The sequence below is a fragment of the Canis aureus genome, chromosome 19 (assembly GCF_053574225.1).
Source record: "Canis aureus isolate CA01 chromosome 19, VMU_Caureus_v.1.0, whole genome shotgun sequence".
NCBI lineage: Eukaryota > Metazoa > Chordata > Mammalia > Carnivora > Canidae > Canis > Canis aureus.
The window spans coordinates 51,250,523-51,264,427 of NC_135629.1; the positions used below are offsets into that span (position 1 = coordinate 51,250,523).

General features: G+C 54.5%; 1 protein-coding gene across 6 annotated transcripts in view; it reads left to right on the forward strand.

Moving 5' to 3' along the window:
- The window catches only part of DOCK6 (dedicator of cytokinesis 6), a 42,164-nt gene extending 28,581 nt beyond the window's left edge, over window positions 1-13,583 (forward strand). For 4 of the 6 annotated variants that reach the window (XM_077859904.1, XM_077859906.1, XM_077859907.1 and 1 more), the window contains 24 exons: window positions 200-313; window positions 421-591; window positions 919-1,058; window positions 1,146-1,315; window positions 3,337-3,497; window positions 4,067-4,249; window positions 4,354-4,480; window positions 4,814-4,898; window positions 5,019-5,115; window positions 5,270-5,404; window positions 5,719-5,871; window positions 6,056-6,214; window positions 6,361-6,461; window positions 6,635-6,827; window positions 6,917-7,060; window positions 9,440-9,571; window positions 9,664-9,678; window positions 10,976-11,101; window positions 11,200-11,289; window positions 11,600-11,836; window positions 12,221-12,364; window positions 12,451-12,557; window positions 12,811-12,972; window positions 13,340-13,583. In XM_077859904.1, the coding sequence (XP_077716030.1) occupies window positions 200-313; window positions 421-591; window positions 919-1,058; window positions 1,146-1,315; window positions 3,337-3,497; window positions 4,067-4,249; window positions 4,354-4,480; window positions 4,814-4,898; window positions 5,019-5,115; window positions 5,270-5,404; window positions 5,719-5,871; window positions 6,056-6,214; window positions 6,361-6,461; window positions 6,635-6,827; window positions 6,917-7,060; window positions 9,440-9,571; window positions 9,664-9,678; window positions 10,976-11,101; window positions 11,200-11,289; window positions 11,600-11,836; window positions 12,221-12,364; window positions 12,451-12,557; window positions 12,811-12,972; window positions 13,340-13,382 (3,189 nt within the window). In that variant the 3' untranslated portion in view covers window positions 13,383-13,583. Of the gene's footprint in view, window positions 1-199; window positions 314-420; window positions 592-918; window positions 1,059-1,145; window positions 1,316-3,336; window positions 3,498-4,066; window positions 4,250-4,353; window positions 4,481-4,813; window positions 4,899-5,018; window positions 5,116-5,269; window positions 5,405-5,718; window positions 5,872-6,055; window positions 6,215-6,360; window positions 6,462-6,634; window positions 6,828-6,916; window positions 7,061-9,439; window positions 9,572-9,663; window positions 9,679-10,975; window positions 11,115-11,199; window positions 11,290-11,599; window positions 11,837-12,220; window positions 12,365-12,450; window positions 12,558-12,810; window positions 12,973-13,339 lie in introns of those variants that run through there. The other 2 variants (XM_077859908.1, XM_077859909.1) reach the window with 2 other exon arrangements.
- Window positions 13,584-13,905: the final 322 nt, after the last annotated feature.

Consider the following 13,905-nt stretch of genomic DNA (forward strand, 5'->3'; position numbering starts at 1 on the left):
CCCCAGAGGGAAGAGGTCAACCAGGAAGGCCAGGTGTATCTGGAGGCTAGAAATGAGGGTGTGTCAGGAAGCCCCAAGCTCTGTGGCAATGAGAGGACTCCTGGAGGTCACTGGTGGCCTTGGTGAGAGCCAGGCCCAGTGTGGAGACCGAGGCTCAGTGGGACACATGGGTGTGAGCTGACAGGCCCTGTTCCCCCAGGACGCAGAGCTGGCCGAGCGCCTCAACGCCAGCCTAGCCTTCTTCCTCAGCGATCTGCTGTCCCTGGTGGACCGTGGCTTCGTCTTCAACCTGGTCCGGATCCACTACAAGCAGGTAGGGGTAGACACGGTGGGGAAAAGTGCACCTGCAGTGACTGGGCGTGGTGCTGGGGGTGGTGGGCAGAGCCGTGTGAATGTCGCCCGCTGACCCCTTCCCCACAGGTAGCTACGCGGCTGCAGTCGGCCCCCAACCCAACATTGCTGCTGACCCTTCGCATGGACTTCACCCGCATCCTGTGCAGCCACGAGCATTACGTGACCCTCAACCTCCCCTGCTGTCCCCTGTCGCCCCCGGCCTCACCGTCACCCTCTGTATCCTCCACCACTTCCCAGGTTGGCGGGCCTCACTTCTGGCTCCTTCTCTTGACCTCTGACTACTCTCCTTCAACCAATCTTCTGGGGGATCCCTTGTTGATCTATTTTAGGGTGGGCCACTGCACGGGTAGTCTGACCTTTCCCCTCTGACCCCTCATTCTTGACAGTTTCTCATTTCTAACCCCTAAATCCTAATTCCCAACTAGGGTTCCATTTCCTCTTTCTCAGACTTCTGACCTTTGACTCCAGGCCCTGTCACCTGGCATATGGGTTAATTCCAATTTCTTACCTCTGACCCTTGACCCCTGACCTCCCATCCCTGCTTTCTCCTACGACCCTCTGCAGAGCTCCACCTTCTCCAGCCAGGCCCCGGACCCCAAGGTAACCAGCATGTTCGAGCTGAGTGGGCCATTCCGGCAGCAGCACTTCCTGGCTGGGCTCCTGCTGACAGAATTGGCACTGGCCCTGGAACCAGAGGCTGAGGGGTGAGCACAAGCCCTCTCTGGCCCCGGGCTGGCAAAAAGGTCCAGGAGCCATGTCCACTGCATCCTGAGCTCCTCACTCCCCAACAGGGCATCCCTGCTGCACAAGAAAGCCATCAGCGCTGTCCACAGTCTGCTCTGTGGCCATGATGCTGACCCCCGCTACGCCGAGGCTACTGTGAAGGCCCGTGTGGCTGAGCTGTACCTGCCACTACTGTCACTTGCGCGGGACACACTGCCACGCCTGCATGACTTTGCTGGTCAGTGGGCCAGGGCAGGAGGGGGCTACATGATCCAGGGGCTTCATTGATCACACAAGCTCAGATCAGAAGAGGTATGGGAGCAGGGTTAGGAACAAAAGCATGGGTGGCAGAGTCAGACAAGGGGGTTCAAGTGTGTGGTTGTGGGGTCCCAGGCAAGCCATTAGCCTCTCTGAGCCTCAAGGTTTCTCAACTGTTACATGGGTACAGTAGTAGCATCAGCTACTTCCTAGGGTTATGTGAAAATTTGGGGAGCGGCATCCTAGGACTCTGTCACCCCCCATACGTGAGGAGGGGGAGGTGGGGCATCAGGGTGAGGGGATGGTTGGAATCCCGTGTTCAGTCACTCACTCCTGTGCCAACATTCACTGGCACCTGGGGGATGGTGTACAGTTGGAAGTACAGACTTAGGATTTCTGGGTTGATCCCCTTTGTCATTTGGGGAAAATTCTTAGTCTTTACCTCTTGCAATTTCTTCTGCCTCATTTTCTTGCTTCTCTCCTTCTGGGACTCCAATTGCACGTATGTTAGACCTTTTGATTGCATCCCATGTATTTGCCGTGCTCTGTTCTGTTTTCCATTCTGTCTTCAGTTGGGGATCTTTCCATTCCCCTGTATTTAAGTTCACTGCTTATGTCTTCTCTGGCTGTGTCCAATCTTCTGTTAACCCCATCCACAAATTGGGAAGTTCAGATGTTATATTTTTCCGCTATACAGTGTTCATTTGATTTTTTTGTGTTTTTATAGATCCCCAGTTCTCTATTGAAATTTGCCATCTTTTTTGTCCATGTTTGTCCATCTTTCCTGCCACTTTATATTTTAAAGTCCCTTCTTTGCTAACTTCAACATGTGGTCATCTGTGTGCCTGCTTTTGTTGTCTCTTTTTCTCCCTTATCAATTATGTTTTCCTGCTTCTTCGTAGATCTTATACTTTGTTACTGTATTTTAGGCGTTGTGTGTAAATGAAGCATCAGAACTGAGGGAATGTCATCTTTTCCCAGTGACGGCTCCTCTTTCCTTCTCTTATGCAGATAGGAAAATGGGCTGATCACCTGCTAAGCTAGGTTAAGCTGGGCTGGAGCTTTAGTTAAACTCAGTTGACTCTTTGTTTCAAGAATCTCTGGGATGAGAGGAGATCTGTATTTGTTACCAGCTCCTATCTCTGGTGAGACTTATTTTGGGGAGGGCTATAGGGGTTACTCTTTTAAGGCTTTTTTTTTTTTAAAGATTCTATTTATTTATTTGTGAGAGACACAGAGAGAGGGCAGAGACATAGGCAGAGGGAGAAGCAGGCTCTCTGCGGGGAGCCTGATGCAGGACTTGGTCCCAGGACCCTGGAATCATGACCTGAGCCAAAGGCAGATGCTCAACCACTGAGCCACCCAGGCATGTCAGGGGTTACTCTTTGAAGATCATAGAGTTTAGAAGCAGACTATTTAGGTTAAAATCCTATCTCTACCATTTACCTGCTGTGTGACCCCAGGCAAGTGACATAATCTCTCTGTGCCTCAGTTTCCTCATCCACAAAGTGGTGAGGATGAAAGTATTTATCTCATAGGCTTGTTCTGAAGATTAAGAGTTAATATTTTCAGAGTACTGAGAATAGCACCTGGCACATAGGAGATTCTATCTAAGTACTAATTGATACTATAATCCCAGTGGTGGCATTTATTACTATTATTGTTGTTGTTGTCATTAATGCCATTGTTCCCATCATCATCATCATTGTAGTAAACATTTACTACTCCTGTGGGCTAGACCCCATTCTGAGTGTTGAGTATATAGCAGCAGCCAGAGCAGTTCAGGATTGTGATCTTACAAGCAATTGTATGATCGGTGTATCTAATGATGAGAACAAAAAGTGAGCTCTGTGAATAGATAACTGGAGATGTCACCCTGGTCTGGGGGAGCGCTGTCAAGGAAAGCTTCCCTGAGGAGGTGAACTCTAAGCTAGACTATGAGACAGAGATAGAATTTACCAAGGGTTCATTGTTCTGTCTTCCGGTCCCCTCCCCCACCAGAGGGCCCAGGTCAACGGTCAAGACTGGCCTCGATGCTTGACTCAGACACAGAAGGGGAAGGGGACATCGGAGGAACCATCAACCCCTCAGTGGCCATGGCCATTGCTGGTGGCCCCCTAGCCCCTGGCTCCCGGTCCAGCATCTCCCAGGGCCCAGTGGCAGTGAGTATGACGCTAGTCCCAGTTCTCAGAGACACCATCCAACCTGGTAATAGAAGTTATGTAAGGATATACTGATAAGTCAGTTCTTTTTTTTTTTTTTTTAAGATTTTATTTATTTATTCATGAGATATATATATACATATATATATGGAGAGAGAGACAGACAGAGACAAAGGCAGAGGGAGAAGCAGGCTCCATGCAGGGAGCCTGACGTGGGACTCGATCCTGGGTCTCCAGGATCAGGCCCTGGGCTGAAGGTGGTGCTAAACCGCTGAGCCACCCGGGCTGCCCCATTTTTTTTTTTTTTTTTTTTTTAGGATTTTATGAGAGAGAAAGCTAGAGAGAGCACAAATAGGGGTGGGGAGAGGGAGAAGCAGACTCCCTGCTGAGTAGGGGGCCCACGTGGGGCTAGATCCCAGGACCCCTGGATCAGGACCTTAGCCTAAGGTGGATGCTTACCCAACTGAGCCACCCAGGCCCCCCCAGTAGGCCAGTTCTCATCACAATATGGAGGGAATGAAAAATCAGCTCCGTCCCTCCTGAGCACCCTCTCCCCTGCTTGGCCCCAGGCTTCCCGCTCAGGCTGCCCCCTCTCCGCCGAGTCCAGCCGGACCTTACTGGTGTGTGTGCTGTGGGTCCTGAAGAATGCGGAGCCAGCCCTCCTGCAGCGCTGGGCTGCCGACCTTGCCCTCCCTCAGCTGGGTCGTCTCTTGGACTTGCTCTACCTTTGCCTGGCTGCCTTTGAGTACAAGGTATGGGGATGGGGGTGGGCTGGGCCGGGGGGCCTGGGGTACAAGAGGCAGGTGCTACAGGAAAGGGACAGAGTCAATCTTGAACCCCTCCTCTGTCCTCACAGGGGAGAAAGGCCTTTGAGCGCATTAACAGCCTCACGTTCAAGAAGTCACTGGACATGAAGGCCCGTCTGGAGGAAGCCATCTTGGGCACCATTGGAGCACGACAGGAAATGGTCCGACGGAGTCGTGGTGAGAGGGAGATGTACCCTGTGCACGTCCCCACCGGCCACTCCTGGCCTTTGTCTCAGGGACCCCAAGGAGGGGGCATCCCTACCTGTGTGTGTCGGCCTCACCTTTCCCAGAGAGAAGTGCACCCACCATCCCTGTGCACCCGGGTGTCTGTGTTCCCTGTCTGTTCTCACATGTCATTCATGTTTAGCTGTGTGCTCCCTTAGCATGCATGTGTCACCCAGTGTCCTTGGGGTTATCCCACGTGTGTATCTTAATGCCAGAGCGTATCTCCTCACGGTCACATATCCTTATGTTTTTGCACATCTGTGAACACGCGCCTGCGTGTCTCAGAGAGGAGCCCATTTGGGAATCAGGAGAACGTACGCTGGCGGAAGAGCATCACACACTGGAGACAGACCTCGGACCGTGTGGACAAGTGGGTGTGGGCAGGGAGTAGTTTGCTGGGGTCAGACCAGTTTCCAGAGAACTGGTGTCCCTAGAGCAGCTAAGGGAGGGAGAGAGAGCTCAGCCTCCAACCTCCTCCCATCCCCTCCAGGACCAAGGATGAAATGGAACATGAGGCCTTGGTGGACGGGAACCTGGCAACTGAGGCCAGCCTGGTGGTTCTAGACACACTGGAGATCATCGTGCAGGTAGGACTTGAGCCAGCATATCCCTGACCTCTGACCCCGCCACCATGCCTTGTGATCTCTGTCTAGAATCCTTTTCTTTCCTTGACCCTGTAAGCAGCTCAGTTCCTAACAACTGGATTTTTGACATCCCCTCCCCACCGCCCATCTCCTCCAGACAGTGATGCTGTCAGAGGCCCGGGAGAGCATCTTAGGAGCAGTGCTAAAGGTTGTACTGTACAGCCTGGGCAGTGCCCAGAGTGCCCTCTTCCTACAACACGGCTTGGCCACACAGCGAGCCCTGGTGTCCAAGGTAAGCCCCACTCGACAGGCGGGGTTCTCACAGTAATAATTATAGCCCTTTGAGCACCCACTATGTGCTCAGCATCTTCCTGAGACAGATGCTCCTTAGCCATAGTTGACAGAGGAGGGAACTGAGGATCAGAGTGGCAGAGTCACTCACCCAGGGTCACACAGCAAAGGATTAACCCCAGGGCTGATTCTAAGGCCCACTGTGCTTGGCCAAAGAGGGCAGAACACAGATGCCCCTGCCAAAGTCCCCATCAGGGACCTTCTGTGACACAATGAGGAGGGGCTGAGCCGTGTCTGTCCTGCCCCGGCGGGCAGTTCCCAGAGCTGCTGTTCGAGGAGGACACCGAGCTCTGTGCTGACCTCTGCTTGAGGCTCCTGCGACACTGCGGCAGCCGCATCAGCACCATCCGCATGCACGCCAGCGCCTCGCTCTACCTCCTCATGCGCCAGAATTTCGAGATCGGCAACGTAAGTGGGAGCAGCGGGCAGAGGGCATGGTCTCCCGGAGGCTCTGGTGAGGGCAGCCAGCCGGGGGTGTTGGTGCAGCAGATGGAGGGCAGGAGGGGAGAAGTTGGCAGGTCGAGCAGGCCGGGGGGTGGGGGGTGAGGGTCCGAGACTCACAGGTGTGCTCTTCCTCCCCGGCTCCTCTTAGAACTTCGCCCGCGTGAAGATGCAAGTGACCATGTCCCTCTCATCCCTGGTGGGGACAACGCAGAGCTTCAGTGAGGAGCATCTGAGACGATCACTCAAGACCATCCTCACTTACGCTGAGGAGGACGTGGGACTGCGGGACAGCACCTTCGCCGAGCAGGTAACACTGCTGGGCCCCCACCACGACCTCCTCCGCCTGCGTCTTCGCTCTGCCTGCTTAGCGCCCCCCACATCCCCAACCCCATCGCTAAGGCTCTCAATCACTTCTCGATGTCCTCATTGTCCCCGGCCATTCCCCCGCCCCAGGTCCAGGACCTGATGTTCAACCTGCACATGATCCTGACGGACACGGTGAAGATGAAGGAGCATCAGGAGGATCCTGAGATGCTCATTGATCTCATGTACAGGTGAGGAGGGCCAGGTGAGCCCTTTGGCCATTCTCACCCACAGACAGGTGATGGTGGAGTAGGTGGGGAGAGGGGCAGGTGTGCGGCCAGGAGACGGCCCAAGCAAGGTGAGGGCAGGGAAATGACTGGTAAAACATCCCCGTCCTCCTCACCACCTACCTCCCATGTGCCAGGATCGCCCGCGGCTACCAGGGCTCCCCTGACCTGCGACTCACGTGGTTGCAGAACATGGCGGGGAAGCACGCAGAGCTGGGCAACCACGCGGAGGCCGCCCAGTGCATGGTGCACGCTGCCGCCCTGGTGGCTGAGTACCTCGCCCTGCTGGAGGACAGTCGCTACCTGCCGGTGGGCTGTGTTTCCTTCCAGGTAAGCTGCTGGGGGTGGAGGTGGGGGTGTGATGGGCAGGGGGTGGCACCCGGGCTGGGCCCAGGGCCTGATGCCACCTCCCACCCTAGAACATCTCATCCAACGTGCTGGAGGAGTCTGCCATCTCCGACGACATCCTGTCGCCCGACGAGGAGGGCTTCTGTTCCGGGAAGCACTTCACGGAGCTGGGGCTGGTGGGGCTGCTGGAGCAGGCGGCTGCCTACTTCACCATGGTGAGACCTGTGGCTGGCCTCAGGATGTGGGGCTCGGGCCAGGGTGGTGGCGGCAGATCCACTGAGGGGCCTGATACCGGCTCCTAGAAGCTCAAGAGGAAGCCACTGTCTGCTCCCTTTCTGGGCAAGGGATTGTCAGAGGACAACAGGGACCTTCACAAGCTCGGGTTACCTGCCTCCCTCCCTGTAAAACCCTTAACACGTGGTTTGGATGTAGACAGCCTTCAATACACTCAGCCACTATTAATTTTTTTATTAGAGAAAATTTCAAGCACACATAAAAGAAGAGGTTGTACCACCACCCCCACACGCAGCACTCAAATCCAATAACCATCAGTCTTTACTCTCTCATCTCCTCTTTGCCCTTAGTTTTTTGTTTTGCTTTTGGTTTTTGATGGCCTTTTTTTTTTTAACATAAAAAGACAAGATCTTAATTTTCACAAATTGATTGACGAAACCCAACATGACTGTTCAGCTGGAGTTTCCTTTTTAAAACCTTGCCTACTCAGCAGCCATGCTGCTGGTCCTCATCTGAGGGCTTCTTATAAAGTGTCGTCTCCCCAGCTCTCTGACGCCTGCAATTTTTTTTAACATTTTATTTATTTATTTATTCATGAGACACAGAGAGAGAGGCAGAGACACAGGCAGAGGGAGAAGCAGGCTCCATGCAGGAAGCCTGATGTGGGACTTGATTCCAGGACTTCAAGATCACGCCCCAGGCCAAAGGCAGGCGCTAAACCACTGAGCCACCCTGGGATCCCCACCCTGCTTTTTTTTTTTTTTTTTTTTAAGATTGTATTTATTTGAGAGAGTGAGTAAGAACACAAGCAGGGGGAGCAGCAGAGGGAAAAGCAGGCTTCCCACTGAGCAGGGAACCCAATGTGGGGCTTGATCCTGGTAGTCCAGGATCATGACCTGAGCTGTAGGCAGATACCCTGAACCCTATATTTTAACAAGATCTCAGAGATCCTTCTGTGTGTGTTGGGAGTCAGAGAAGTTCCAGCTTAAACCCTACCCATCACATTGTTCCCCACTCAAGTACCTCCCTGTACAGCCTCGCTGATGAAATCCTTTTACACAACTCTTTTTTTTTTAAGATTTATTTATTTATTTATTCATGAGAGAGAGAGAGAGAGAGAGAGAAGCAGAGACACAGGCAGAGGGAGAGAGAGAGAGAAAGAGAGAAGCAGAGACACAGGCAGAGGGAGAAGCAGGCTCCATGCAGGGAGCCCAACATGGGACTCGATCCTGGGTCTCCAGGATCGCGCCCTGGGCCAAAGGCAGGTACCAAACCACTGGGCCACCCAGGGATCCCCCTACACAACTCTTTAATACCAGTATGTGTTTAGAGGTTCCTGAGGATCTCAAAACAATTTTTTTTTGCAGTTGGTCTATTTGAATCAGGACCCATGACCAACAGTGGCTGTGACTGACAAGTCTCTTAACGCTCCCTGAATCAAAGAAAACAAAAACAAAAGACAGGGCCTCGGTCCCCCACTTTTTACAATTAAGGTTCTTAGTGTTTTCCTGGATAGGTTGAGGCCCAGGTATTGTATTTCCCATTGTTGTAGATATGTTTTTCTCCTCCATTTTCTTGCTTGTGTGAAAACAGTTGGGTTTTTCCCTGCACTTGTTGGATACCTGGGCTTTGTGCTAACGGGTTTTCTGGCCTGCACAGGGCTGGTGTCCCTGTGGTGTTGCTTTACCTGTTCCTCAGTCCCCCATGTTCCTGGAGCTCTGCTCAGATTCAGGGTCAGGTTTTCCAGTGAGAATTCTTTTCTGTGCGGCCAGCCCCCTAGTGGGGTTTTCATTATTGTCATTTTGTTTAAAGGCTCAAGAACAAAAAGCCTTCGGAATAAATCAGACGGTAGACACAGAGCTCTCACAGTTGGTCAGGACACATCCCAGGGTGCTTGCTGTGTGCTGGGTTCGATGCTGGCACCAGCTGTGGGTGAGGGGCACTTAGGAGTGGCCGTGACCATGTGTCAAGAGATAGTTGGGTATAGAGATCTTGGGCACCACACCCAAAGGATTAGTGTTCGGGTCCTGGCCCTGGGAAGCCATGTCTCTGAGTTTTCATTTTCCCTCTGAGAAATGAAAAAAAAAACCAAACTCCTCCCACTAATGAAGGAACATGGGTAAAGTGCAGATGTACATAGCATCTGGCCCATAGGAAGCATGGTAGAGGCCACACGGGGGTCTATGCAGGCTGAGTTGAAAGACTGGTATCCCATCTGGGTGGGGGTGGTCAGGGTGAGCTTCCTGGAGGAGGTAAAGATGGAGCCCTGGAGATGAGTAGCAGCACAGAAGGTGGGCTGTTTGAGGCAGAAGAGAAAACTAGCGAGGGTGCTGGTAATCCTGATGTGCCCCCACCCCCAGGGCGGGCTCTACGAGGCAGTGAACGAGGTCTACAAGACCCTCATCCCCATCCTGGAAGCCCACCGAGACTACAAGAAGCTGGCTGCTGTGCATGGCAAACTGCAGGAGGCCTTCACCAAGATCATGCACCAGGTGGGCCCAGATGCCCTCCCAGACCCTGCCCACGGCCCCACCTCCCACCTTCAGCACAGCTCAGCTGACCCTGACCCTTCTCTCTCCTACAGAGCTCTGGCTGGGAGGTGAGTCAGGCCAGTGGCCACCTGCCTGTGGGGCCCCCTCGCAATGGCTGGTCGGCAGTGGTCAGGGACCACCAGGGGGTGCTGGAGGAACATGGCTGCCTGGCTGCAGGGGCTGGTGCTCCAGTGGGCAATGACGCACCCTCCGCTTCTTCCCCCAGATCCCGGGGGGGGGGGGGCCCTCCCTGCCCCAGATCCCGAGGGCAGCCTGTGACTCACCCAGCTGGGAGCTCTCCAGAGACACCCCTCCCCTCGGGCAGGGCCAGCTTGGTCACTGCCTGTAATGTGGGGGGGAAGGGGGGGCTCTGACTCCCTCCTTGTCTGTCTCTATGTTCCTTTTTGTCTCTGTCTTTGGTCTCTTTCCCTGTTTCTTCCTCCCTCCTTGTCTTGCTCACACTCCCTCTCTGTCTCTGTCTGTCTCCTCCACTTTCCCCCAGGATGTCTGCTCCTCATTGCCATTTAGTGCTCCCCCTCTCCCGCCTCTCCCCTCACTTGGGTCTATTTTTAGGCATCTCCTAGTTTGGGGAGAATTTTCTGGCCAAAGAAGGCAGGAACCCAGAGCCAAGATGGGAGGGCTGGGTGGGGGCCGGGTAGGTCCCCTCCTTCCTTGGATCTCTGGTCTCTGCCCAAAGAATGATACTCATGGGGCAGTGTAACCAGGACCCTGGGGGTTGGGGGCTCTTGCCTTTGACCTCTCCCATGACTTTGTTTCTCCCTCTCCTACCAATACCCCTGTGCCCGCCCCACCCTGCCTGGGATCGGCCTTGGTGAGTGAACATGAGCTATCTACCCTCTTCCTTTCTCACCGAGGGTAGTATACCTGGTGGGGTGGGGGTGGGTGCCCTGAAACAAGGGGGCCAGAGCCTCTATCCCAGAGGGCTATGCATTCCCTCAGTCACTTAAGCATTTATTGAGCACCTGCTATGTACCCAGCCCTGTAGGCATTGAGGACACAGCTATAAGCAATAGAGCTCTAGTTCTAATTTCATGTTGAGATCCAGACTCTGAAGAATTACATGGGACCAGAGGGATAATCGGAAACTAGGGACTTGTGTTGAATGAGAACAAAGATTTGGGGGAGGCAGGAGACAGAGGCTGGGGAGAAAGAGTGAGGGTGTGGGCCGCTGGCAGTCGTCTGGGTCTCAGGGTCCCCCCAGCTGTGTCTATGACCTAATGTTCTTGGGGTTCCCCTCCTCCTGCCCACCTGTTCTGTACCTGGGGCTAGGGGACATGCATCCCTAGGGCAAGGGGACCTCCAGAGGGGCTGCCTGGGCCACAGCTCCCCTTCTTGCAGATGTAGCGCGTGTTTGGGACGTACTTCCGCGTGGGCTTCTATGGTGCCCGCTTTGGCGACCTGGATGAGCAGGAGTTTGTGTATAAGGAGCCATCCATCACAAAGCTGGCTGAGATTTCACACCGGCTGGAGGCACGTCCCAGCGGTAGGGGGGTAGATGGGCATTGGGCTGCCCTGGGGCGGAGTGGGGGCTGCTCCTCTGTGGCCCCGAGTCAGCCCCATGTCCCCAGGAGTTCTACACGGAGAGGTTTGGGGAGGACGTGGTCGAGATTGTCAAAGATTCGAACCCTGTGGACAAGACCAAGCTCGACCCACAGAAGGTAGGGGCTCCTGACCATCCCAGGGGACCCCCAGATCCTATATTTGGGGAGACTCAAAGTATAATTTCCTGGGGACCCTCAAATCCTAATTCCCTGGCAAACTTCAAAGCTTATCTCCCTTGGGGCCCCAAGTCCTTTTCCTGGGGAGGTTCTTAAAACCTAGATTTAGGGAGAACCCCACATTTAAAGCTCCCAGACCCAAGGAAGTCCAAATCCCCTTTCCCCAGGGATGGCCCTGCAGGGAGGCTGGCAAGCCCCAAGGGTGTGTATTGGGGCTGTGGGAGCCTCATACCTGAGCCCCGTGTCCCAGGCCTACATCCAGATCACTTACGTGGAACCGCACTTCGATACGTATGAGCTCAAGGACCGGGTGACCTACTTCGACCGCAATTATGGGCTGCGCACCTTCTTGTTCTGCACGCCCTTCACACCTGATGGGCGTGCACACGGGGAGCTCCCAGAGCAGCACAAGCGCAAGACGCTGCTCAGCACAGACCACGCCTTCCCCTACATCAAGACTCGAATCCGCGTGTGCCACCGGGAGGAGGTGGGCAGGGGCCCAGGGAGGGGAGATGCAGAGACCCAAGATCCAAGGGAGGTCTGGGTACCCCAGACTCAGATTGGGGAGGTGAGAAGACCCCAAACTCCAACCCCCAGACACCAGTCTTCAGACTCAAACCTCTACTTCCAGACCTAGCCAGCATGAGGCTGGACCCCAACCAGACCAAAGTCCCCAGGGCCAGACATAGGCAGCTGAAACCAGATCCCCACTCTGCCAGAGCCAGGAGGGCAGAAGGCCCCACACCTTGTTCATCACACAGCCTCCTGGAACCCCTCTGTCCCCTCAGCAGGGGTCCAAGCTGCCCTGGGCTGGTTTGGGTCAGGACATCTTCAGGCCCCAGCCAGTACTTGACAACCCCCCGCCCCACAGACAGTGCTGACACCAGTGGAAGTGGCCATTGAGGACATGCAGAAGAAGACAAGGGAGCTGGCTTTCGCCACTGAGCAGGACCCACCCGACGCCAAGATGCTGCAGATGGTGCTGCAGGGCTCTGTGGGGCCCACGGTGAACCAGGTACAGCCAGTGGGGCATGCAGGCTCCCAACCGAGGCATCCTCAGGTGCCATGCAGACACCCTTATGAGCCCCTCTCACCCTGCAGGGTCCCCTGGAGGTGGCCCAGGTTTTTTTGGCAGAGATCCCAGAAGACCCCAAACTCTTCAGGCATCATAACAAGCTGCGGCTCTGTTTCAAGGACTTCTGCAAAAAGTAGGCCTGACACCTTCAAGCCCCCATTATGGGCTCCCTGCCTTCCTGACCCCGAACAGCTTCTCTATCCATTGGGATACAGAGTCCATTATGGAGCTCCCACCTCTCTGGTTCTCATTCGCTCTCCTCTACCTAGCTGACTCCCATTATAGCTCCTGACCCCCACCCATGGACTGCGCCCCCTCCCCCCTGCCAGTCTTGCTTTCTCCTGACTGCTGGCACTTGAGCATCTCCTGTGGTCTGTGTGTCTCAGGTGTGAGGACGCCCTGCGGAAGAACAAGGCCCTGATAGGACCAGACCAGAAGGAGTACCACCGTGAGCTGGAGCGGAACTATTGCCGCCTGCGGGAGGCTCTGCAGCCCCTGCTTACCCAGCGCCTGCCCCAGCTGCTGGCACCTACCACAGCAGGCCTCAGGTGCCTGACCCTGGCCCCCCAACCATAGAGACGGCAGAGGCAGGCACAGATGGGTGCTGTCAACAGACATGCACGTCAACATGCATGCTGGGCAGGCTCTAGGCAGCCACGTCAGAGCCTGGCTAGGTCACTTCCCAGACATGTGTCTTCACCTCTCTGAGCCTCGATTTCCACATCTGTAAAATGGGCACAGTTCTTATCTTTGGTGGTAGATTCCAAGAGAGATTCTGGGAACCCATGGCCAGATCAGAAAGGATGTGAAAGAAACAGAATCCCTAAAGGGATCTTTAGAGGAGGAGGAGGCTGATGAGCACTATGGAGTTGGCAGCCCCATGGTCATGCTGAACCCCCTCATCCTTCCCCCCAGGAACTCCTTAAACAGAGCAAGTTTCCGGAAGGCCGACCTCTGAACCTGCGTGACCTGAAGCCACACCCAGAAGAACCATCACCCTGGCTTCACCTGTCTATGCCTCCCTGGGACTTTACCCCACTGAGCCCTGGGCTGTGGGGTGATCATATTGCACACCGGGCTGGGCCCTCTATTCCTCTGTTCCCATCTGTGTGCACTGATGCTTCTTATCTTTTCTAATTTAAAGTGGTTTTCATAAGCAGCCTGTTTGTGGATCCTGGGAGCTGGGTCATGTGTGCACCGTCTACCCACACATCCTGATCTTTGACAGACTCTGTGAGAGCTCACTGAGTGCCAGGAACACTGTAGTGACATTTGCAAATTCCTGCCCTGGTGGGGCTGATATTCTAGTAGAAGCAACACACAACTAACAATGTCACCTGCCCATGGGGAATAATAATAACGTTAATGAAACCCTTGCAGAGTACTCAGCCCAGGGATGAATGGCTCCTAAAAAGTCACTGCCCTGTTTATGGGGTCTTTTTGCCCGAGGGACCTCTGTCAGGCCCCTACCTCCTAGTTAG